Consider the following 24,214-nt stretch of genomic DNA (forward strand, 5'->3'; position numbering starts at 1 on the left):
ATACTTTTTAAACATAACGTGGCTTCATCCACTCTATGTAGAATATTCTAACTCGTTAATCGGCGCCCATCTCTATTTATAAAAAAAAATTAAATAAATCATGTACACGATATTCAGAAAAAAATAAAAAATAAAAAAAAATTAACTAAATCTATCGTAATTGTTGATTGGTTAAAACAAATTACGTCACTCTAACGTCGCGACTATAAAATCGGACACGAGAAGCGCCCCGTAGTATTGAAACGATAAGAATTAAATTACTTTAATATATTTATAAAACAAAATGGTTAAATTTTATCACTTCATTAATTTATTAATAATTCTAATCTAATCTAAATAAATAATTTCTGTAGAAGTTTTATAAAAGTTTTCAAATTACACGTGTCCTAATTATTGGAGTGACGTCACGAGCGGAAGTTGGCAAGCTTGCCGTCTGACTCTGTTACTGGATCAGTCCTAGAAACATCGACTTCGTCTTGTCCTAGTTAACGAGGTCTTACACTTTAATTTTTTCCCCCTTTATTTTTTTTTAAACGTTTTTCGCATCTCCATGATCGTTATTTAGATCGATTACGTGACTATAAAGCGACTAAAAGATGGTAGACAGCAATTCAGGTGAGTAAAAACTATATTTTAACTCCTTTCTGTAGGACCCTTCACTGTAAACAATGTTTCATATAATGGCATTAAAATGGCTCATTTCTTCGTTTATTACGAGTAAAACTACACATTTATTGCTTATATAACAATTTCCACGTGTTCCAAAAGAAATTAATCAATTACATATGTAATTGATTAATTTTTTTTTTAAATATTGGTTACATAAAGTATCACTTGTTTACAGCATAAATGCTATAATCCATACAACAATATGGGGATTTAAGCTGAATTTCTGTTGAATAATCCAAAATAACTTGTTAAATCAGTTAATTTTGATGTTGTTTAGCAAGTTATTCACTTAATTAAATTTTTAAAAATGTAATAAACTCGCTTAATCAAGTGCATTACTTGCTAAATAACATCAAAATTAACTGATTTAACAAGTTATTTTGGATTATTCAACAGAAATTCAGCTTAAATTTCCATATTTTTGTACGGATTAAAGCATTTATGCTGTACTATTAAGTCGTTATGCAGTTTAGTACATTTTATTTAAAGTTCCATTTAAGATTGCTTCTAATTCTAACAAAAATGTTGTGATTTAAGTCAAATTTTTGTTATTTAGCAAGTCTCTGCGCTTATTTACGTAAAAAATAGAATTTTATACAATTTTACTATATTTTAAACCATTAACTCGTAGTTTAAATGCTTTAATCCTGATCAAAATGTAGAGATTTGGAATATAATTCATTAAATATATTCACTTAAATACACTAAATTGATTGCGTAAAACAGTATTTAAGACGGAGCATCCCAAAAACAGTGTATGGAAGTTGAAACAGGTTTTCTGTTCGATAATCCAAAAAAAACTTGTTAAAACAATTAATTTTGATGTTATTCAGCAAGTTTATAAAGTCAATTACATAAAAAAAATTAAAATTGCATAAAATTCTATTTGAAACTGTTAATTCATAGTTTAAATTCTAAGATCCAGACAAAATAGAGACTTGAACATGTTTCATTAAATTTAATTTATTAATATCTATTAATTATGATATTATTTGGTAAATTTAAGGTTTAATCGTGTGTTTTGTACCCGTAAACAACAACAGATTGGTTGCGTAAACTTTATTTAAAACAAATGCATTGCGTATGAATCACAACATTTATAGGTTATACACAGTTTAAATGCTATTATTCATACTCGAATATTGGATTTTACAGATTTTTATTAAATTTAAAGGTTAAAAATCTGCCTTTTTATGTAACACACTGTCTTTTTTCTTCACCATTTTGTTAGAATAATAGCGGCTTATACACTATGATGCTAACAAAACTATAGAAATTTAAACAGATTTTACTAAATTTAAAATTTAATTATATTTAATTCCATAAAAATCACTTTAAATTATTATTTTAATGCCATTAAAGTATATAAAACCTTGTTAAATCATTTATTTAATGTAAAATTTGCTTATAATTCTATTTTTTTATTTATTTTGCAAGTTTATAGGACTTAGATTAATGAATATTCTATATAATTCTTTACTGTCCTAGATTCCATGATTCTTGAATGGGTAGTTGCGGTCTTATACTCTGGTTAATTCTTTCCTATATAGAATTATACACTTATTCGATAGATATTAAGTCATTCTGTGAGAATGTAACTGGATCGTCTCTCGCAGGCAGTTGCAAATCGGAACTAAACCTGTAATAATCTTATTAGACCTTGACCTAATATTAGAGTATATGGAATAAAAACTTGTATTCCTCTACGATTTTAGGATTTAGAATGATTAGAATGTAAGAGCGCTCCTTGAGTAGCGTCGGCAAAGTATCGTTTATATAAAATTTGCTTGCGCGCAAACTCTGATCTTCTAACAGCATAAAAACTAGACAACGGTAAAGATTGGTTGATTGTAATTGCCGAAACTGTTTACGATATTTATGCGCCATTGCTTTTATCATCATCTTACCCGAACTAATTGGGAATTTTGAGCTTTAAATTATTAAATATTTCAAATAATTAGCAATAACATTGTCCACAACACATTTTTCTGGATGATTTAGCAATAAGTTTTGGTGTTGCTTAACTTCGTAGATCGAGATAAGTCTGTCCGAAGGTGATGACATTTATTGGGAAAATTTAGCAATAAATTACGTAGGTGTAACTAAATTCTATAACTAAAACCAAACACAAACCTTTAAGGCTATATTAAGGCTAATTAAATTAACCGTCGGAGCTTGGTTAAGAGGCAGGACTACTTATATTTATTAAATTAGCCTTGAAAATGTTTTGTTTTAGCCTTATTCATATATTTTATATTATGCAAAATGATATTTATATAAGACTAAATCGCCACATTATTTTAAGGTTATTTTAAGGTTAATTTAATTAATCAATTATAATAATTTGTCTTGAAGGCACATCACCTACTTTTACATCAAATTTGGATGGTCGATTAATTAAATTAGCCTTAAAATAGTGTTAAAGTAAAGTCTTATGATTGATAAATTTGATTTTGTATGTATTTCTTTAAGTTTAATGTTTGTATCACACACAAATTGAAATCTAACAAGCATAAACATATTGCTGCATTATTGTCATACTGATTTAAGTTTAATTAAGTTAATTAATTCATATAATTGGTCTTAATATTAAGTTCGAGTACAATATTTTAGGCTGTATTATGTGACTATAATTTCAGTTAGATTGCACGTTTATCACTGATGCTTATTGATAACACTTGAAGATATGCTTCAAGTAAAATTCATTTTATGCGGGGTGATAATGTCGTAATATTAATAAAAATACTGTCAGATGTTAGATAGTTTAAGCATTATCAGTAAGCGTTGGTGATAAACAAGCAATTTAACAGTAACTATAGTTACTTAATATACCAAAGTATTGAATTCAATAAACAAAACTTGACCCATTTAAATGGATGATTAAAAAATTATTATTATTTATTTTAAAAATCTACATTTAAAAGTTGCTGGAGTGGGTTTATGTCCATGTTTTCCTTCAGTATTTATCTAAATCATCTGTTTAAAGTTATTTATTTATATAAAAATGTATTGCAAGTTTAGGATGTTATGGATCAATATCAAGTTAAACAAACCTTTGTGTTTATTTGTTTGAAGCTTTTAACTTTATTAAATTAAAGTTAAAGGTTTTATGATAGTGGGATGAACTTTATTATATTTTAAAATTTATCAGATGTTTATCTTTGCTTTGCTTATCGGATTGTCTGTCCACAGAAAATGAACATTTTCTCTAGAAAGAAACATCAATAATTATTTTTGCCGTTAAAAATTACTCAAATAATTTAAATAGCTTTTTTTATGCTTTCCTGTGATGCAATTTTATTACCTTCAGAGGAGTCATAGGTCATCTTTGATAAAATGACCTATGATCTGATGAAGTGGTGCAAAGTAATCTTTCTTAACCATCTAAAGATGCTCCCAAACACCATAGGAGGTTGCCCCTGCATAATCTATATGACTGAAATACCAATATGTGGTCTTTACACTTTTAATGAATGATAAGGACGAGCTGGATCTCTGAGATACCAGTGTAAACTCAGTGCTGTTAGATCAGTGTTTCTCAACCTCTAATGAATCGCTGCCCCCTTCAATAAAACCGTTACATAGTATCGCCCCCTTCACTACAAAATTCTGATGCCGAGGGACAAGGCTAACGCCAAATTCGTACTGCATTGAATAGACTAGTGACTAGTGTAATGTTATTTGTTTAATTATTGTACGATATAACGAATAAAATATCTAATTATTCTTAATATAATGTTTTACTATTTGTTTTTTGCCTCCCAAAATATAAATTGTTGCTAATCGCCCCCTGAACATGGAAAAACTCCCACATGGGGGCGATATCGCCGTAGTTGAGAAACACTGTGTTAGATGATTAGTGTTTTGATTGTGATACGGAGTATATTGGGCTTCAGAAGCGCATTTGTTGACCTATGACCCTTAACAATTATATCAATACTTAAAAGAAACTATAATTCTAGGAGTGATATTGAGTGGAATATAAATTTGCTTTTTTGATTAGTGAGGAAATTTACAATGAAAAAATATCTTTAAACAATGTTCAAAATCTACTGTTTTCTCCTTTAAGAAAGGCTGCCCAGAATGTTTATACACTTTGCAACATTAGGTTATTAAATTCAACACACTGTAAGCAATATTGATTTGTCAGGATTGTAGATAATATTGATTGGATTAAAACACAAGAAGAACTGTAGGGATACATGATTCTTTACTACATATCTATCTTATAAGATCCCTCTTTGTATCATCAAACATAACTCATATAAACTTGAACCTCTTAAAGGAGAAGGGATACAACCACTTTAGAATGAAGCAACTCGAAAGGTTTATACAATGCAAGTAACCTATTCAAGGTATGAAGTATTGCTGACAAATAACCTTGGTTACTTGTCAGCATATACTTCATACAGATGAATAAAAGCAATGTCACACTGTCAGGATTATATACATTTATAGAAGTGAAATGATATGATCCTTTGCTAGGTAGAACACCCCTTTTAAATATTTCTAGCAAAAAGGAAGGAGTTTAAAATCTGTACAGGGATGCAAAAATGTCAATAGTCTGTATCTAAGATAAAACTTAAGCTCATAGATCAAGTGGATGTTTTCATGCATTTGTAATGGTCTCTATCTCTAATTAATTAAAATATATTTGTCATTATAACGAGTGCTTCTGTGGTATCAGGCAGCACATTACATTTGTGTATGAAAAAATGTCAAGCGACTATAAATAATAATAATCAGCAGAATACGCCTCATGAGCGTTGCATGTCAAGCTTAAGTATTAATGCAATTTTCCACTTTTATTATTAATCCAGTTTATATACATATACATAATTATCTTGATTGTGTTGCTATATCAACTGGGCTTTTGTTTACAAGTAATTTTTCTTTGTGATTAGATGTACCACAGTAACTAAACTATAAATGTAGAGTTGTTTAAATAAATATGCATTAAACAAAAAATATGCAGATCAGTTGCTGCTATGATTATCTGTATGTTTGATTGATGTAGTCTTCCAGTAGCGCTCTTGATTTCTGAGAAGTTATCACTAATAAAGGCAACAATACAAGTATTATTGTGTGTGTAAGTCTCAATTAACTGGTACATGAACTAGTTTTTCTATCTGCAGCATATTTCTCATTGGAATGGAGATATGATTTTAATGAATAGGTAACACATGTATAATTATCAGTTTACTGATTTTACGTGCAACAGCTGTTTGATAAACATTGTAGAATATTAATTTTATAATAAACCATAGACAGTTTGTAAATTGATCCAGTTGTATGATTGTGTAGACCTGTGTCGTCTTACTTCAGTTGCAAATTGATTTTATTTATAATTTTTTTGTCATAAATGATTACTGTTTTAATTATGTATTATACATAAAATAAGTTGTTAATTACTTTTTGGATTCTTTGCAAATTCTTTTTACTGTTTTGAGTAATTTTTTTTTGGAATTATGTAATTAAGAACAAAAGTTGCTGCTGTTTTTTAATTTTTTTGTGCTCGTTGTGAATTTAACCAGCCCATAGTAGACATGGTTGGGTGGCAAAGGATGAGGTTTATTATATCTGGACCTAAATATCTATGCAAATTTCTGATGCTCCAATTTTCCGTCATCTTAACAGCATTTTTCTTTTAAAGCATGTTGTAGGTTTGGACAGCCTGGTGGCAAGAGATGGGCCACTATATCCAGACATCACTCCAGAAAAATTCCTAGGGTTTTGGTTCTGGTACTGCAGAGTAGTAGACTGTCATCTTAACTGCTCGCTACATTACAGTATTTCTTTAGTTGTGGCATGAAAGATCTTATAGTTCAGGCAAGTGGAAGACCATTTCAACTCAAATTCCAGCCCGATGGCCATGTGTTAATTGAATTAGCCCATTTTCTTACAGATATGATTCAAACCTGATCCAGACATTCTGAATTTATTGTGGGCAGTACAGGTCCGGGTACTATTTACCATTATATGCGAACCCGTGCATGTTGGGCCGCCTGTATTGGGCACAAAAGTAGCTGCCCATACATGACAAAATATGTGCCTCTTATCCCTCTACATTTGCTTGAATTGTTTGCATTATTTACTATTACTTAATCATCAGATCAACTCATAATTAACGAGACTATGTCTTGTCTCTAAAATCATGCTGCTCTCAACCACTGTACACCTTAGAGGTGTGGAGTATGTGTCAGGAATTGCAATTCGGCACAGAGTATTTGGTGTCCAAATCATGCACACATAAAAATAAACCAGACTTGTAGGTAGTCGGGACCGAGAACTGAGTGAAGAAAAAAATATGAAATGCTGAACTGTTTCTATAAACAGGCGCAAGTGTGAGATTTGCGCATGCATTGCTCGTGCTCACCAAGACATGGTCTCGTCCCAAAAATGGCTTCGCAGTTATATAATGAGGAAGATCACATAACAATAACCTGAATTTCATGGATTATATCAAACAAGCAGCCCAATTCTTGAAGAGGAGACATTCCTTCATCTTTTGTTTAATATAATAATTATAAATAATTAATTTTATTTAACAAGAGAGGCAGCCTGGCATCTGCCAAATTTCCTAGTAATTATTAAACTTTATAAAGGAATCGGGCTGTTTGATATTTGAAGTAATTAACGAATTATTATGTAATTAAACATGGATTCGTTGCGTTAATTAAAGTAATTTATATCAGTAACTTCCTAAAAAATCGAATTTTTAACCTTCCCAGCTCAAACTCTGCAGCAAAATCAATAACAATTCTATTTTTTTTTTTACAGCATTTCTCTACGGCTAAACTTAGAATCGTAATTATTATCGCTTGTACTACCGCTTCGAACATTAAAAATATAATAATGATAGTATCACGTATTCATTATCTCATCAAAAGTCATTTATATTCTCAAATCGTGTTAGCCGAAATTTTACGGCTTACAAATGTTACATAAAAAAAAAAAAACCCGCTGTAATTTATTCGGATAGTTTCCAGGTGCAATGAATGAGAAAATAGTCGGTATACGAAGCCGCCAGGTCAAATACCTAATCATATATTTTAATTTTTTTCTCCATTGTAAAAATATTTTAGGAAACTAGATTATAAAGAACGAAAAATCGGCCCGTTTTTTAGAGCGTGACCGTTTCCAGGCAAATGGCGGATCGCTACCGTAATCGGCCGATATCGCGTTTAAGATCGCTATCGCTTCCGAGTAGGAAAAAAAAAAAAATAAAAATTATCGAATTTTCTAAACACTTTAGTGTTTTTCTTGGCGATTTTAACGTATAAATTATTCAATAATAATATTATTTATTTAAATTTTTTCCAGACGCTTAAAGATTTAAAGGGCTGCCACATTTGCGATGTATTTTAAGTGTTGCCATAGCTTTGAATTTTTTTTTTTTTTGTCTTAAGCGAGAGAATTTAATTATTCAAGATCGTCTTCGTTAATAAGTGTAATTGGCGTGATATTTAAAAAGTAATTTTAGAAACTTTAAATAGATGATTATTTCTGTAATAATAATAATATATTAAATATCTTAGTGTTGCCAACTTAAAAAAAATTAGTAATTTTTTAAAAGTTGGCAACACTACATTGTAAACAAACTGCAATTATTATTCAAACAGGAATTTCCTGTACTCTAGAAAATTTACAGGCTTCTAAAATTTTGCTAAAGAATGCATTAATCTGAATAAATATTCACTAAAATACCATTTAAAACACAGGAAAACCGGCAGCTTCCACGTCACTCTATAGACACAGCTGACCGACTTCATCAGGAAACGCGCAGAAGGGAAGAAAAGAAAAAAAAAGACATTTTGTCCCCTTTCCTCGTAACATTTCTTACATTTAGAGACAAGAGACGCTCGCCCCGACACTTCTACAATCATAAAAATGACAAAATAAAATAAAAAGTGAATGAGTAGAAAGTACGGGAACGTCGTACGCATGATATACTTTCACAGAGCTTGCCTCTGCTTTAAGGACAAGCGATGTGTGAAGCGAGTACCTCTCTCCCTCCTCGCGATTGCTCGTAATCACCCGATTAAAATCTTTATCTCGTCAAAATGCGATTATCGTAGTTGTCGATTCGACCGGAGCTTGAAATTATGTTTGATTAACAGAGGTTTAAATTGATGGCGGTGCGTCCTTCGGCTTTCCAAAATTTTGTTTATGGCACCTAACTACCCGCGTATCATCAGTTAGAAAACATTTTTTCATTCTGGTAAAATAAGGTTATATAATTTGGCCCCAAAGAGAGCAGTTATCTAATAAATAGCTGCTCCTTTTGATTCTGAAATACAGTTACAGAAGTATTAGATCTCTAGAATTGCATACAGAATCTATTCTATATGTATTTGCAGCTTGTACGTATTTACAATTCTTTTATTATAAAGTAGTAATTTTCACACGTCAATTCAACCGTAGGTTAAAATTATATTTAATTAATGGTAGTTAAATTGGTAGAGTGACATCTGTCAGATATTATTAAATTGCTGTGTGATTGAAAGTTTTCAGCTGCAGTCGCAAGTTTTAAAGAAATAATGCATCAGATATTCAATTTTACATATTATTTTCAATCATGAGAAGTCCCAAATGTGAAACCTGTGGTTAGGGAAAGAAATGTCAACTTTTGCTCTAATAAAATAGCATTCGGCAGTTGTTTTCTCTGCTTTATATTATCTTTCGGTTGACCTATTTCCAAGTGTTTAATTATATTTTATTCAGAAAGTCGACCGCAAGTTTCACTGGTGTTGTATATTTAATACAAACAGAATGCATAGCGCGGAGGGGGAGGGTAATAAAAGTAAGTACGGTAGACTCGTCTCTCGGGTGTTATCGATGCAATAAACACGATTGTGCCGTAAAGGAAAGTGTTTCATTGTCGTTCAAATGTTTTTTCCTTCTGTATCTACAACAAACTACCTTCGTATATATTTATAAAGTATTTTAGTACAGGTGTGGTTAAGTATTCATAAGATGTAGTTAATTTACTTTTATATTTTTGTATTAACTGAATTACTTTTATAATAAGAAATGTTATATAATTTGAATTTTAAAATTAATTTATTTTAATTAATACTTGTGTTTCATTTTCGTATTGTTTAATAATGTCTTTAAGGCATACTTATATAATATTAAACTATATCTGTGTGAAATGGCAGTTTATAAGTGCAATACCTTGTTTCTATTTAGTATTTGACACGTTTAGTTAATGTTTTGGATTCAAAGATATATGGCAACATGACATGTGGATGACATTCCACTCTGGAGGACTTTCTATGAGAAAATTTCTATTATTTAAGTGTTAAATACATATAGAAAACTCGGAAAACTCCACTTAGTTGACTTGTTAACTTTTGTTCTTGGTTTCCGATTGGCCACTTGTTAAGAAAGCTCCTCGAGTATAATACAGAATTCTGTTTGGGTTGTATACACCATTATTAATAGTCAAATCTTCAGAGGCATATAGTCTGAAAGCAGTAGTGTTTTATAAGAAATTTTAGTTGAAAGGAAAGCAGATTGAATAATTTAGAACACGTCTATGATGGCGTCTATTTCAAGACTTATTACACTATCATCAGAGCCGGCCCTATCATAAGGCGAACGGAGCAGACGCTCCAGGTGCTAAGTCCTAGGGAGCGCCTCAGTGGTAAAAAAAATTAAAGGGTATAAATTAGGGGCAACCAAGGGGGCGCCATAATAGGATCTCGCTCCATCCTGAAACTTGACTCGGGCTGGCACTGACTATCATCAGACACAAGACCTGTATCTTCTGTAGATTCCGGTCTCCATTTTTTTTTCTTTTTGTTGTTTCATTCATACTATGCAGTGCTATTCACTCTAATACAGTTCTATTTAGTAAACTATATAGCTGTATTATAACAAATGATGCATAACATCAGCAATTATAATCTTATTAAGTTTTACCTGTTGTATTAGATTTAAATAGACATTTATTTATTAGACATAATTGTATCTGCAACGGAAAACAATAAATATAGACCGAATGAAAGCTCACGTACACTTTCTGAGCTATAATTTCTAGATTTCCATGCGTAGAAACATAATGCACTGCCTTATTTTCATTCCTGTGACGATTGGCAAAACTTTAGAGCGTATTATTACGGAACATAAACCCGGAAAATGATGGGCACCGGCATAAATGAGTAATGAAAGTATAATAATTTGCAAACGAAATTACTTATTCAATAAATGAATTAGTCTGCTACAATTACATGATCCGGATCTCATGGGTGATAGATTACACAACCTGTAATTAGTAAAGCATAAAACTTTGCTTTTAAATTTTATAAAGTACGTGTCAAATTGAATATTCCAATATAAAAGTAAACTCTTGTTTTATCTGATTTTCTGTATCTTATCATTAGTAAAACAGATAATATAGTGACGAATGTTGCCACCAATAACGTAATTGTTATAGTCCATTATAGAAATGACGATCGAGTTGTGCTTATTGCAGAGAATGGGCTTGGGAATATCGAAAGCTAACCACACGCCACTCTAAAAATAAATTATATTAAATGAAAATGTATTATTAAATAACATTACAAAGAGATTACCTGTAGTTTTTTTCTGTGGTTTAAATGAGGTTACGTGGAAGAGAGAAAAATATTTTTTAAATATCAATTCTTCATACTTGCATAAGACTTTATATTTGAGTTTTTAATTGTTGTCTTTGAAATAGAATGTGTGACTATACACAATGTCAGGTGCAAGATAGATTTTATTACATATCTCGTATTAAATCTCAATTGAAATGTTTTAAATGCTCTCCACAAGTGTATATGCATGCATAGAAATGTCTGGGCACAGAGTTGCATACACTTTTGAAGGTTCTGGCCCTTCCACAAATGACTGTGCAGACGTGAACAATGAATTGCAGCATCATGTCTGCATTGTCAATACGAGCAGCATGCACTAGCATCTTTCGATGATCCTGCAGATAAAAATGTAAAAGATTTGGATGGGGAACATGGATCTGACAATGTATTTGTATGTATATATCAGGGCTGTGGAGTCGCATAAAAATCTACTGACTCCGACTCCAACTTTTCCTTATAATCCGACTCCGGCTAAAACACCAAAACTCCACGACTCCGATTCAACAGACCTGCCAGGGCTGTGGAGTCGCGTAAAAATCTACCGACTCCGACTCTGGCTAAAACACCGAAACTCCACGACTCCGACTCCACAACCCTGGTATATATATAACTTTAATTTGGTTAACTTGATTTGATCATATTTTTGCTTTTTTTCTTATATTTTGACAGCCCAAGCTTAAACTTAAGCCATTGAAAGAAACACTTGCGTAGAGTTAAGATACTGCAAGGCCAACATCAAGACAGTCGTCTGTTGTTAACATAAATGTCTGTGTTCAAATAGTAATGGAATATATTTAATATTTCTGCTTTCTGGAGTATTTCAGAAGTGTAATTAAGTTCTATGTATACCTCGGATCATATCGTAGCTTTCTAATTGAATGACCTTTAGCACGACTTCTAAAAATAGCATATCAGACTTGTTTTGTTATTTAGGCGTAAGGTTCACATCTCGAAATAAATATCGCATTCTTCTTATACGTTAGAGACAAGTCAACTATATAAAACACTAAAGAATCGTGCGCATTTTCTCGTTTTTATTTTAATGTTTATTGTTCGACAGACGTGTTCTATGAATATATTTGTGGCGTTTATCCTTTTGTTCTGTTGTTTTGATTTTGTGTGTTCTTATTACTATTCGGGTCATGTTACATGTTAACTAATAAAAACACAATTTTATTTCTTGTTTCAAAACCTTTGCATCTCAAAAATTAATAAGCTACAGTTTAAATTAGATTTTCATTCGATACCTGAAAGTTAATGAAATTTGATATTTAGAGGTCATTAAAATTAGTTAAAGGATAAAATTTAAATCGAAAAAAAAGAGAGAAATGATGATTAATATCTGTATTTAGTTGAGGCGAATAAAAAAGAAAATTAACTTCATAAATAAATTAGATAATATATTTTCTTAGTAAACCTCCTCTGGGTTGTCCTAACTTGTCCAATCCTCTGTTGATGTGAACTGCTGAATGTCGGCTGTTTGTTGTGGGTTCATGCCTGATAGAAAAATTGGCTGTATGGAGTTTTTTGGGTTTTTTCTGCATGCTAATGCTTAAATAGGGGCTAATTTCTTGTTGAAAGTCTTCCAGGGAGAAGATCATTCATGCATTTCATTGCGGTACCCCACTTGCATTCCTTAAAACTCTATTCTTACGGCTTTCTTGCCAACATGCATCTCTTTTCTTCTCAGAATAGTTCCAAACTGCCATGATTTTTCATCTCTACCGAAGAATCTTTGCGTATCCTGTGTATTTTATACATCTTGGAGCATCCCGGACGTATGTATCATCCAAAGAATTTACTCCAACTTATATTGTTTATCTAGATGCACATTTTATGACATATTTTGTAGATTTCAATGTCGTATTCAATGTTTCTTTTTATATTGTTTGTGCATAAACTAATATTTTCATGCTCCCATGCAGAATATTTATAACATAATTTGGGTCTTAAATTACTTGTAAATCAGTTAGAATTTTAATGTATTTCCTTCTCCAAGAAGAGTTTGAACTAAATTAAATTTCTTTTTACTCTTTCTATGCCAGCAAGAGGGTCTTCTTCGAACTGTTGTAGGTTCGAAGAAGCCTTCAAAGGGAGGGACGGTGCCCAACATGTATGAGATGGATCGTATCGAACATTTCGAATTACCACAAATAACTTTTCAGTTTTAGAATAATACCTCCGCTGTAAACGAGAACCGAGTTTAATGGATAGAGGGTTTCTCTTGATGAGAGAGGAACAATATTAAAATAAAATAAGTAATTTTCATGATCTGCCGACATGTCATTTTTTAGAGACAGGTGTGTATATACAATTTGTTAAATGTTCGTCAAAGTGTGTGTATATATATATATATATATATATACACTGCACTCAAATGTATGAGTCATTTCCTGCTTAGTCCCTTGGAAATAAATTCCAGATAAATTTTTTCTTATTAAATCCGTATTTGCTAAAGTTGGTAATGGATTTTGAGCTTAATTTTTGGTGTTTTATTGCCATTTTTTCTTCGCTTTGTCCTCATAAATTGTATCACCTCCATACTATAGATTCAGTGGTGATGATTAAGTACAGTTACACTAATGTAAAATACAAGAATGATTTCTGTAACTAGTATATTGGACAACTGTTAAAAGGAAACAAATTATGTACTTGTCAAATTGCAATCGAACTATATATATAAACAATTTATGGCTTATTATCTTACGCCCAATAACTCGTATTTTCTATACGTTACTAGTTTATGTCATTTGTTTAATTAATTCACCTGTCATAAAAAACAAATGTCATAAATCATTCCCTCGGTTTGGGACGTTTTTCCGATAAACGTTGACAATCTTTTCCTTGTTCCATATTCTGTCAACAATAGTCATTTGTTTGTAGGGGAAATCCATTCATCCATTATTTCGATCATGCGTTCGGACCGAATGAATGAATGAAATTGTGTAACAGGCAGGAAAATTGTACTCTGTACAAACGACGCTTTGTTAAAAAGTCACTAGCACTTTATTTGCGTACAGAGTCGTTTGTACAAACTTAATGTTTGTTCAGTAGAGCATCAATTGTTATTTTTATAACCAGTATTTGGTATATTAGTGTGTTTTTCTAGTGTCATGCTGTGTATTTTCCTATTTTTAATTGTTACAAAGTGTTTGTGTTGTTTGTGGTATTGCCAAAAGCAGTGTAAGTAAAAAACACTCTTCACATGTCAAACATATGCCGCTCGTAATGATATACATCTGTTAATCATAAAAACTGCTTGTGAATTGACAGACTACATCGAAATGACCATAAAAAGTTATATTCTGTATTCGTTTTAAGCAAAACTCCTACAAAATTGTCAATTTATTTATCAATTTACTTGTTTAATAATTGAATAAGGCACTGTCCCAATAATAATAGATTTCAATTACTGCTGTGTGACCTGCTGCCGGGACGGTCGTCATCAATTTAATTGTGAATAATTGAATATACTCGGTTAACTCGACTTTAAATAATTTAGCATTAGTTAGATGTGTTTTTATGTGAATTATTTATAATAATTACACTTAATATGTGGCTTTGTGATAGAATATTACGTCTGGCATATCATAATTTTTACGGTACACCTGCCATCTCGCAGGAATAAAGTAATAAGTGTGACTATTTGCCGCATTATTCCTAATTCTAAAATTGCGGGATCATTAGAGTCGGTGCGGCACTTGTTTAACCGTTTACGAGTAACTTTTTTCCGTCCCTTGGCCCCGTGCCAGGATTAAGTTAGTAATGGAGATTTTTAAGACGATTATTATTATAAATTATGTTAATTATGGTAATTGTTACTCGTCTTTGGAGAATAAAAAATGAATTTATTAATCATTTTTATAAGTCGGCTACCTGAAATGTGCGCTCGACATTTTTTGCGAGGATGTAGAAATTCGATATCCGTCCAGACGATAAGCCGTCTTTGTGCAGTCTTTCACACATTTAATTGAGGTTTTTTGTGTTGATTAAGTGTATTAATGCATACTAATTTGAAAATTAAGTCTAAAGTGCATCTTAAAGTATTATAAATTGATTGAAGTGTGAAAGTTTAATAATAAAAAAACTGACAAGAGATAAGGAGAGAAATTAAGTAGTTTTTTTTCTATTTCCTGTCCTTGAACACTTAATGTCATAATGATTTGGGAATGGGAATATTTAAGCATTTTCCTTGTAAAATGCAAGCGCTAGTAGAAATTTCTCTCTCCATTCATTATGTTAGTATAGTTTCTGTCCACCTGCCTCATCTGTTATTGTTAGATGCCAATTCTGCTGGAGGCAATTATACTTTTTGAGCGTCCAAATGTGAGGCATGTAGAGGCGATATGCACTCGAAGATGACGTAAAGATTCTAAAACATGACTAGAAGTGAGGCATTTTCTTCTGTCTGTGTGTATTTTTTTTACTAAAAGGAAGTTTGGGAATGTGGGTCAGAGACCTCTTTCCGCTCGGAGAGCACTGAAATGTTTATAGGTACGACAGTCCAATTAAAAGACTAAAACTTACATGCTTGTTACTGGTATTATCCATGAAAGAATTGGTTAAAAATATTACTCTAGTTTAACTTTTAAAATTTTTATATATGTTGACAGTTGTTGGAGTTTAAAATCAGTTTATCGAGGATTCGGTATACTCGGTGGAGCTTGCATCTAAGGAACACTAAAACAACGCAAGAAAGCCATAGTGTGTTCCATTGTTAGTCTGTAGACATTATATGAGAGCTTTGGCTCTTCATTGTATCTAGAGATATAAAGAGCTAACTATCTGTCTCTCTTCTAAACTCTATTGTCGCACTCCAGACCTCGTATCTGTTATCTTAGATGAGAAACGCGAGTTAAAATCCTAGATTTTTGTGACTGTCAAATGGAGCAAGTAAATTTACTCTTGATTTAATACATTTTATTTTAATTATTTCAGATCTGTCAAAAAGCTGCGACGAGAACTAGCCACTCTTTGAACCAAAAGAGCAGTGATGTCTCATTACAATGAGGAGAAATGCACAAGGATAGTACACCTGTATCGCAACAGTATTTCCGAGCTATATTATTCTTTTCAGAACACGCTCTTAACGTCGATATCATGTCTTCGAATAACTCGTGTAGCAATGCCGTACAATTCGTCAGACTACACTTCTATAAGCTAATGCTGGCCATAGTGTTGGCTTTTTTAATAATGCAATACATCATCAACGTGCTCGTGCACCATCGAACGGCGAGCGGCGAAAATCCCACCAGATTCGGTTGGATCTCGTCCTTCAGGCAGATACTGGGGCTGTCGGAGAAGATGTCTCCCAACGAGACGATAGACGAAAACATAGCTCAGATATTAGGTTTGTCTTCCAAAACTGTATTTATAAACTCAACTACCTCTAACGGAACAAAAGTCCTGCCACCCTGTCCTCTGGTGCCACCCAAATTAGGTAAGAATTTACTCTATTCTTTATTTATCGAGCTCTCGGTTTCCCAAATGCACTTCTTTGTTTCTTTCAGTCGGTCCACTGAGAGTGATGACCGAAGCACCGTCTTTTGAAGAACTAGAAACCATGTTTAGTAACCTGAAACCGGGAGGGAGATACTGGCCGGAGGACTGCACGGCACTCCACAAAGTTGCCATAATTATTCCGTATCGAGACAGAGCTAAGCATTTAAGAATTTTTCTTCATAACATACATCCCATTTTACAGAGACAGCTCGTAGATTATGGCATTTATATCATTGAAGAGGCAAGTGAAATAGTAAAGACGCAATAAAAAAATTGCCATAAATGCTCTTTTGATATTAAATTAATGCCAAAGAAAAATAATGGGATGATAAATGTGTGACAGAATTCCGATTGATGGTGTAAAGCAGTTTTTTCCGTCTTAGGCAAGTTGGAACCATGGCCCAAAGAAGGAAAAGTATTTCTGAAATGTTACAGGTTCTATCATAGATGGGGTATATGCGTAAATAACTTCAATATTTCCAGTTTTTGTGTGTTTTGCCATGAAAGTTCTGCCTCTTGTGGGTTGTACTGTAAAAAATAAACTTACTTTAATGACAGAGGAGAATAAAACGTAATTTAATATCAGAAGATAGCATTTACAGCAACTTTTGATCATAATTATATTGATGTTAAGGGTCTTTTTAACATAGTAAAGAGTAAAGACATAATTCTTTAGGAATAGATCAACTCTGCCATTGAGTCATAACTATTGTCTTAAAGATAGAAAACTCTAAGGGTGCGACTATGCAGACGCAAGCGTGCAAATTTTCCAAGCGAGCGAGAATACGTGGCGAGAAGCGATAAAATATCAAAACCTGTCAGATATGTGCAAGAACCAGAAATTCGCTCTCACTAGCGTTATTTCTCACTTCTCGTTTGTGCATGGTTTTCCTTTGCAAAAACTAAATCGCTCGCAACCTCTTGCTTGCTCTAAATTCGTGTCTGCATAGTTGCACCCTAATTTGCAGAACATTATAGAGTTTGATTGTTTGTTCTTTCCCAAAAGTATGATTAAGATGCTTCTCTGAGTGCTAAGAACGCTCCAAATTCATGTTTAAGCATGTTAAATCACGTTCATGTTGGAGCACTTGGGTCAATTCCATTTCGAGAGCCAAATTTGTCACAGCACCAGCTTTTCTTTTTGTGCAGTTAGTGCATTCTACAGCTCTAATTTGAACGTCACTTTAAATTTGAGTAATCTTAACAAACAATAAAATGGATGTCTAACATGTTACTGTTCTCGTGACAGAGCTGAACCTAATTCTTCCATCAATAGAGTATTTTATGTCTATATTTGGCATAAACATTTTTGTATAGTGATTTTTGTATATTATAATTATAAATAGAAGTAAAATTTGTTCAGGGCTGTGGAGTCGCGTAAAAATCTACCCACTCCAACTCCGACTCCGACTTTTCCTTATCATCCGACTCCGACTCTGGCTAAAACACCAAAACTCCACGACTCCGGCTCTGACTCAACAGCCCTGCCAGGGCTGTGGAAGTCGCGTAACAATCTACTGACTCCGACTTTTCCTTACCATCCGACTCCGACTCCGGCTAAAACATCAAAACTCCACGACTCCGACTCCACAGCCCTGAATTTGTTGAATAATTTAAGTTCAAGAAGTTGGGCATAACTCCAAAAATTTCATATCTAGGCAAGTTTTTGACTAAATACACGCAGACTTAGTCAGAACATTACGTGATTTTGTCAAAGTACAAGCATTTTATGCAAATTTTAGTTACAATTTCTGCTCCTGATGGCACTGGCATGTAACAAAATGGGTTTATTGAACTACTTTTGGGACTTATTTGTGTCTGCGTACATCATTTTTCTGATGGGTGCATTTAGCCTCCTCCTTATCTATTGAATTTTTGAAGTTTTGCCTAATTTTTTGCTTGGCCTGTACGTAAACTAAAGCTCTTCCCGTACCGTTCGTATAACTTGGTATGTAATATTTTAAAATCTTCTTTTAGGCGGGAAAAACAAAGTTCAATCGAGCGATGCTGATGAATATAGGCTTCGTCGAAGCTCTGAAGCAATACAACTACCAGTGTTTTATTTTTCACGACGTCGACCTGATACCCGAAGACGACAGGAACCTTTACACTTGCCCCCAGCAACCCAGACACATGTCCGTGGCAGTCGACACGATGGATTATAAGTGAGTAAGATTAAAAAATACGATATTTTTTTTAAACACAAATCGACAATTTTGGTTCGTTACAAATTCGGGAAAGGTTGTGCATTAAATATTTTTCAAACTGCTTTCCCATCTGGAAGTTACATTTGAACATATCTTTCCTTTAAACTAATGTAATTATGACATACCTTTGCTTTGTGAGTAATGAAACCTCTTCATTAAGCTAAGTGTAAACTTGTCAACAGAAGAAAAGCCTTTCATTGTGCGCGAGCATTTTGAGGCTGCCACACTAAAAATCCAACATAGTGGATCCAGGCCATGTAGAATGATATCACACAAATTGAGTTTTCTGTAAAGCAAACTCGATTCCTACAGACTAATTGGCGTTTAGTGGCAATTGCATTCTTAACTAGCACAATTCATTCTATGGACTAATCGATTAATCTGTTATTTTGCTGGAATTTTGAAAAATTGTTTCCAGTTTACAAGAATCTGTAAATAAATAACTTAAAGTATTATTCTTGAATTGTATTCCATGATGAAGTAAGGAACTTTGTTATGCTTTAGATCTAGCTTGTATTACATAGAATGTGAAGAATCTGCACTAACGAGGGACATTTAAAATGTGATTTGCAGGGATTTCGATGATAATAATTACGTGGATAACCCTTAATATGAATATTTATTGTGCAAAGAGAGAAAGACGCTTTGCAAATGAATTTTAAGAAAATCCCATGTGATTTACAACTGTTTCGTAGAACCTTTCATTGAAATCCACACGACTTAGTGATGCCCTTCCTCGGATAACTTTAGATCTTGGATGAACAACTTTTTTTAAATCAATGCAAATTTTACGTAGGAAATTCTAAATTATTGGTTTATACATTTTGTTTATTTATTTTCTATTAAAAAGATAGCTGTGAAAAGCAAATATACTTGCAATACAGACAATATAACAAAAATAAACATTACCTTATATTCCTCCAACACTTGGACCCTTAGTGTTGCTTAGACCTTTATTCATTGCTCGTTTATATTCTTTAATTCTACCACTGAGGTATTTCATTTTTGCTTTCAATCAGTAGTTCTCTGCGGGTATAGAACCAGAAGGATTCTGTAGAGTTGTGTTATTGTATAAAAATTTCGAAAACATTTACCTTTGCCAACATCACTTTACTGTTGAAAACTTTATTAGCTGTCTTTCTATTAAGAAATAGAAGTGCATTTTTCAATAACTGGCCGTATTTGTGTGTGTGGTTTGCAAGTTTTTACATCTGTTCGCTGTAAACAACTCCTTATAATAATTGGAATACCTCTTCATTGACTAAGAAAATATGAGTCCATGGCTGTTACGAATTTCCTTCCACTTTATCTTTCCATCAAACTTCCACCATGCTTCTGCGAAATTAAAGATTTCCTCTTACGTCGGTTCTGACCGTAAATACCACCAGCATATATTGGAATTTGTGTACCTTGTTCGTTATTCTTCACGCACAACAGCAAAGTATATTATACTTGTGCTGTTTTTTTTCAACGTCCGATAGTCCATAAAACAAAGACAAGTGTAAATAACAAAATGAATTTATTACCATAAGTTAGGTACAAACGTGGTTACTTTACGACATAGACAAATGTGTCAATCTTCACAATGATTATCTGTGGACAAACTTCAAAATCCCCTCCTCATAAGATGTTGCCGCCAGTGACTTGCGATGGGCCATAATGTTGTTTTTAAAATCATCATTAGTCTCAAACCTTTGCCCTCCAAGCAACATTTTTAGTTCAGGAAAGAGGTGGAAGTTGCTCGGCGCTAAATCGGGGATGTATGCTGGACATTTAAACTTCTGACGACTGTGACCTTTCAGACTTCCTCCTAGCTTGGAACTTTTTAATGTGTGAAGATTTCCATCTCTTCTTTGAACTGAAAACTTGGCTAGCAGGGCAGAGATTTGAGACTAACGACAATCTTGAAGACAACGTTAAGGCCCAACTCATGGTGGCAACATTCTATGAAGAGGGGATTTTGAAGTTTGTCCACAGATAGACAAATGCCTCAATCTTCCCAGTGATTGTCATAAAGTAACCATTTTTGTACCTAACATTTGGTGATAAATTCCTTTTGTTATTTACACTTGTCTTTGTTTTATGGACCATCAGAGGTTGGAAAAACCACCCTCGTATATAAGGCAGAGGTGTAAATAACCATGGACAGTCCTTGGCAAAAGGCTCCATGAAACTTACTTTAAGTCGCTTGGGATTTTTAGCTTCAGTTTTCTTGAAAATGTTTATTAAAGAAAGGGAGAAAGTAAGAACATTTCGGAAGTGCACTAAGTTTTATCCACACAAATATTATTATTGGAAACCCATATTGTACCTGCACCTCATAAGATGTGTGTCAACACAGACAAAACAACATCCAAGTGTACCTTAGCCATCGTAGACCAAATATAGGTTAATAGTAATTTAGTCCTATTAATGAGCAGAAATTCTTAAAGTACAGTTTAGAGTTATAAAATAAGATTTTGATTTCCTTGTAAGGGGGAGAAAAACTGTGAGAAATTTTACATGCAGGTGTGAACCTGGGACAAACTTCGTTACAGGTGGATATATAATATATATTCTACTATAGCAAACTATTTGTAATCTTACGTTTTTGGTTCGTAAATTTTGACTTGCATATTAAATGATGAATGTTATACTGCATGCAATAAGTTATGTCGCAGGCACAGTTGACGTAACAGGTAATAACAGGCAACAAGTAATAAGGTATGAAACATCTCTCCAAGTTCTCTCAATTAAGATGATAAATTTGCTGCACAGAAAATGTCTTTATATTAGACTACATTTTATGTTCTCTTTCAGACTCCCTTATAGAGATATATTTGGTGGCGTAAGCGCTCTAAGTAAAGAACACATGCAACTAGTGAACGGATTTTCAAACGAGTATTGGGGATGGGGAGGAGAAGACGACGACATGTCAAACAGGTTTGTTGCGTCCTTCCTTACGTTCGAAAGCATTTGCCGTAAACTCAAAGACTCTTTCCGTCTAGAATACGTTACCGCGGTCTCCAGATCACCAGATATTCCTCGAAGATTGCGAGATACAAGATGCTGAAACACAAAAAGGACGAACCGAATCCTGACAGGTTAGAATGTTTGTTTCTTTGCGTGGACTCATCCTCTTTTAATTACTCAGAAAGGTTTTTCTTAACAGATACAACAAGCTGTATAGAGGTAAATACCGATACAAAACAGATGGTCTGAGCAACTTGAAATACAAACGACTGGAAATCATTTTAAAGAAACTCTATACGTGGGTACTGGTGGAAATCACCCCTCCGAAGTGATCGGAGTGCCGTAAAAGAACTTGTAGAAAGCATTTCCAAGTATGTACAGTGTAGTTAAACGAATTTCAAATACAAAACAAAGATAATAGCGTACATGTACATTTTTATACGGTGGGACAGAATTTAAGAATTCTGCCGAACAAAGTTCTCGTCCCGTTTCGTTCTTTCCTTTTGTATTTTAAATAAATTACCGTCACTTTAGGAGTATTACGTTTCGACTAGTTATCAGTATTAGGTTGTTGGCATTAGAGGTACGACCGCAAGAATCAAGTCTGTCGAACGACTCTAGAAACAAATTTCTTTTGCCGTTCCGCCTTATGCAATACAATGAAAGTAGATATCTGTTGTTAGCAAATTTCTCCCAGTTTAACTGAAGTAGGATGCAAAGAATAGAATTTTTACTATGGAACAATTACATTTTTTGTAAACGTCAAATATTCCCGTGTGCGTTGCCGAAAGATTTAGTTAGTTGCGTTTAAATTCTGCCGACGGACGCCTATTTGCGAGATGTTGTGATATGAGCGACGAGATTTTTAAGTCTTTTCGAATTGTTAAGCATTTGAGGGTGCCCGGCCATTACGTTTTGGTTACTTCTGTGATAAATGAGCCATCCCATAGTTTATTTTTGAACGAGCGAGATTACATTGTTGACGAGTTATTCTCGAAAGCAAATTTGAGTATGACACGAGAATCAAATCCGAATATTTCAGTATTAAAGCGGCTTTTTGCATGTAGGAAACGATTGTATTATCCAGTACATTTGTTTTTTCCTCCTGTAGGTGTACCATAATGTACCAAGGACGTGTAGTTTCAATCTGTCCTAACAATTTGTTCATGGTACATCAAAAAGCATGCTTGGCAGTATATATTCGAAACTTGTGTGCACGTTTTTGTACATTCTAGATATCGTCTATAATTATTGTTTAAATTGCATGCGTATGCCCGTCGTTTAAGAATGGCAAAGCAGCAGTTTTTGATTTTTATGCGAGAAATACTAAGTAGCGACGTTATAAATATTCTAACTTGTTCCTACATAACGAAGATGCTTCTAAGATCTGTACTCCAACCACTGGAAAGTATCGCGGGATCAAAATAATATGACCAAATTTCTCCTGTGATATTTTACAAGTTGTTTTCTGCCAGGTCAGAAAATGTAAGAAAGCTGAAGTTAAAATATCATCAGGTTACAGTAGTGGGTCCTCCAAAAGCCAACTGTAAATTTAGAAGCACCTTACATACTTGTGTCCATATGACAGGCCACTAGCAAAGTACTTAATTGAGTAAGCATAATTATTCTAATACAAACTAGCATAGCTTAGCGTCTGCATATATTTCCCAGTGTTAATGGGGTACATAAATGTGACAATTTTGAGCTTATTGTTGATAAGCAAAGCATAGTTACGAGATTAGAGTGGCACTTAATGCACGAAAGGATTTTAACAGTGTTACTAACATTACATCATACTTTGAAAGGGTTTTTGAACTCAAACTGGTTGCTGCGCAATTCCCTTCTAGCATAGTATAGTTCAAAAGAAATGATATTTGCTGAAGTTAGTGGTTGGAGTATAGAGGGACGAGCAATCTAATTGTTTTCATAACACACTATTTGTATGGAAAGAAACTTTGTTAATAATCATAACGGAATGTCCGAAAGGCAAGCGATAACTGCACTTGTACACGAGATATTCCTCTCTGTAGCGTAGACCTATCGACCACTTTCTTTGTAATTAACACGTGCCATGTAACGACTGTCATATATTTACGTATATATGCAGTGTCTATTTAGTCAATGTACATTAAGGTATTCTCACCAATAGATTTGAAATGCTTGTAGCAACTTTGCAAAGGGAATGTAGTCTTCCAAGACAATTCTTTTATACAATAGGGGGAAAAACGAAAAAATAAATAAATTGTTTGTTGTTAAGGGGCA

At 33.2% G+C, this 24,214-nt stretch overlaps 1 protein-coding gene across 1 annotated transcript; it reads left to right on the forward strand.

Annotated features, from left to right (window-relative positions):
- Window positions 1-414: 414 nt before the first annotated feature.
- LOC111618230 (beta-1,4-N-acetylgalactosaminyltransferase bre-4-like) lies at window positions 415-24,172 on the forward strand. Its single transcript, XM_023359714.1, has 7 exons — window positions 415-615; window positions 16,230-16,731; window positions 16,802-17,034; window positions 18,771-18,958; window positions 21,800-21,922; window positions 21,988-22,083; window positions 22,152-24,172. The coding sequence occupies exons 2-7, from the start codon at window positions 16,308-16,310 to the stop codon at window positions 22,282-22,284; spliced, it is 1,197 nt and encodes a 398-aa protein (XP_023215482.1). The 5' UTR covers window positions 415-615; window positions 16,230-16,307; the 3' UTR covers window positions 22,285-24,172.
- The last annotated feature ends 42 nt before the right edge of the window (window positions 24,173-24,214 follow it).

Source organism: Centruroides sculpturatus, unplaced genomic scaffold (genome assembly GCF_000671375.1).
Source record: "Centruroides sculpturatus isolate CEXI.00-Female unplaced genomic scaffold, Cexi_2.0 scaffold124, whole genome shotgun sequence".
NCBI classification, from domain to species: Eukaryota; Metazoa; Arthropoda; class Arachnida; order Scorpiones; family Buthidae; genus Centruroides; species Centruroides sculpturatus.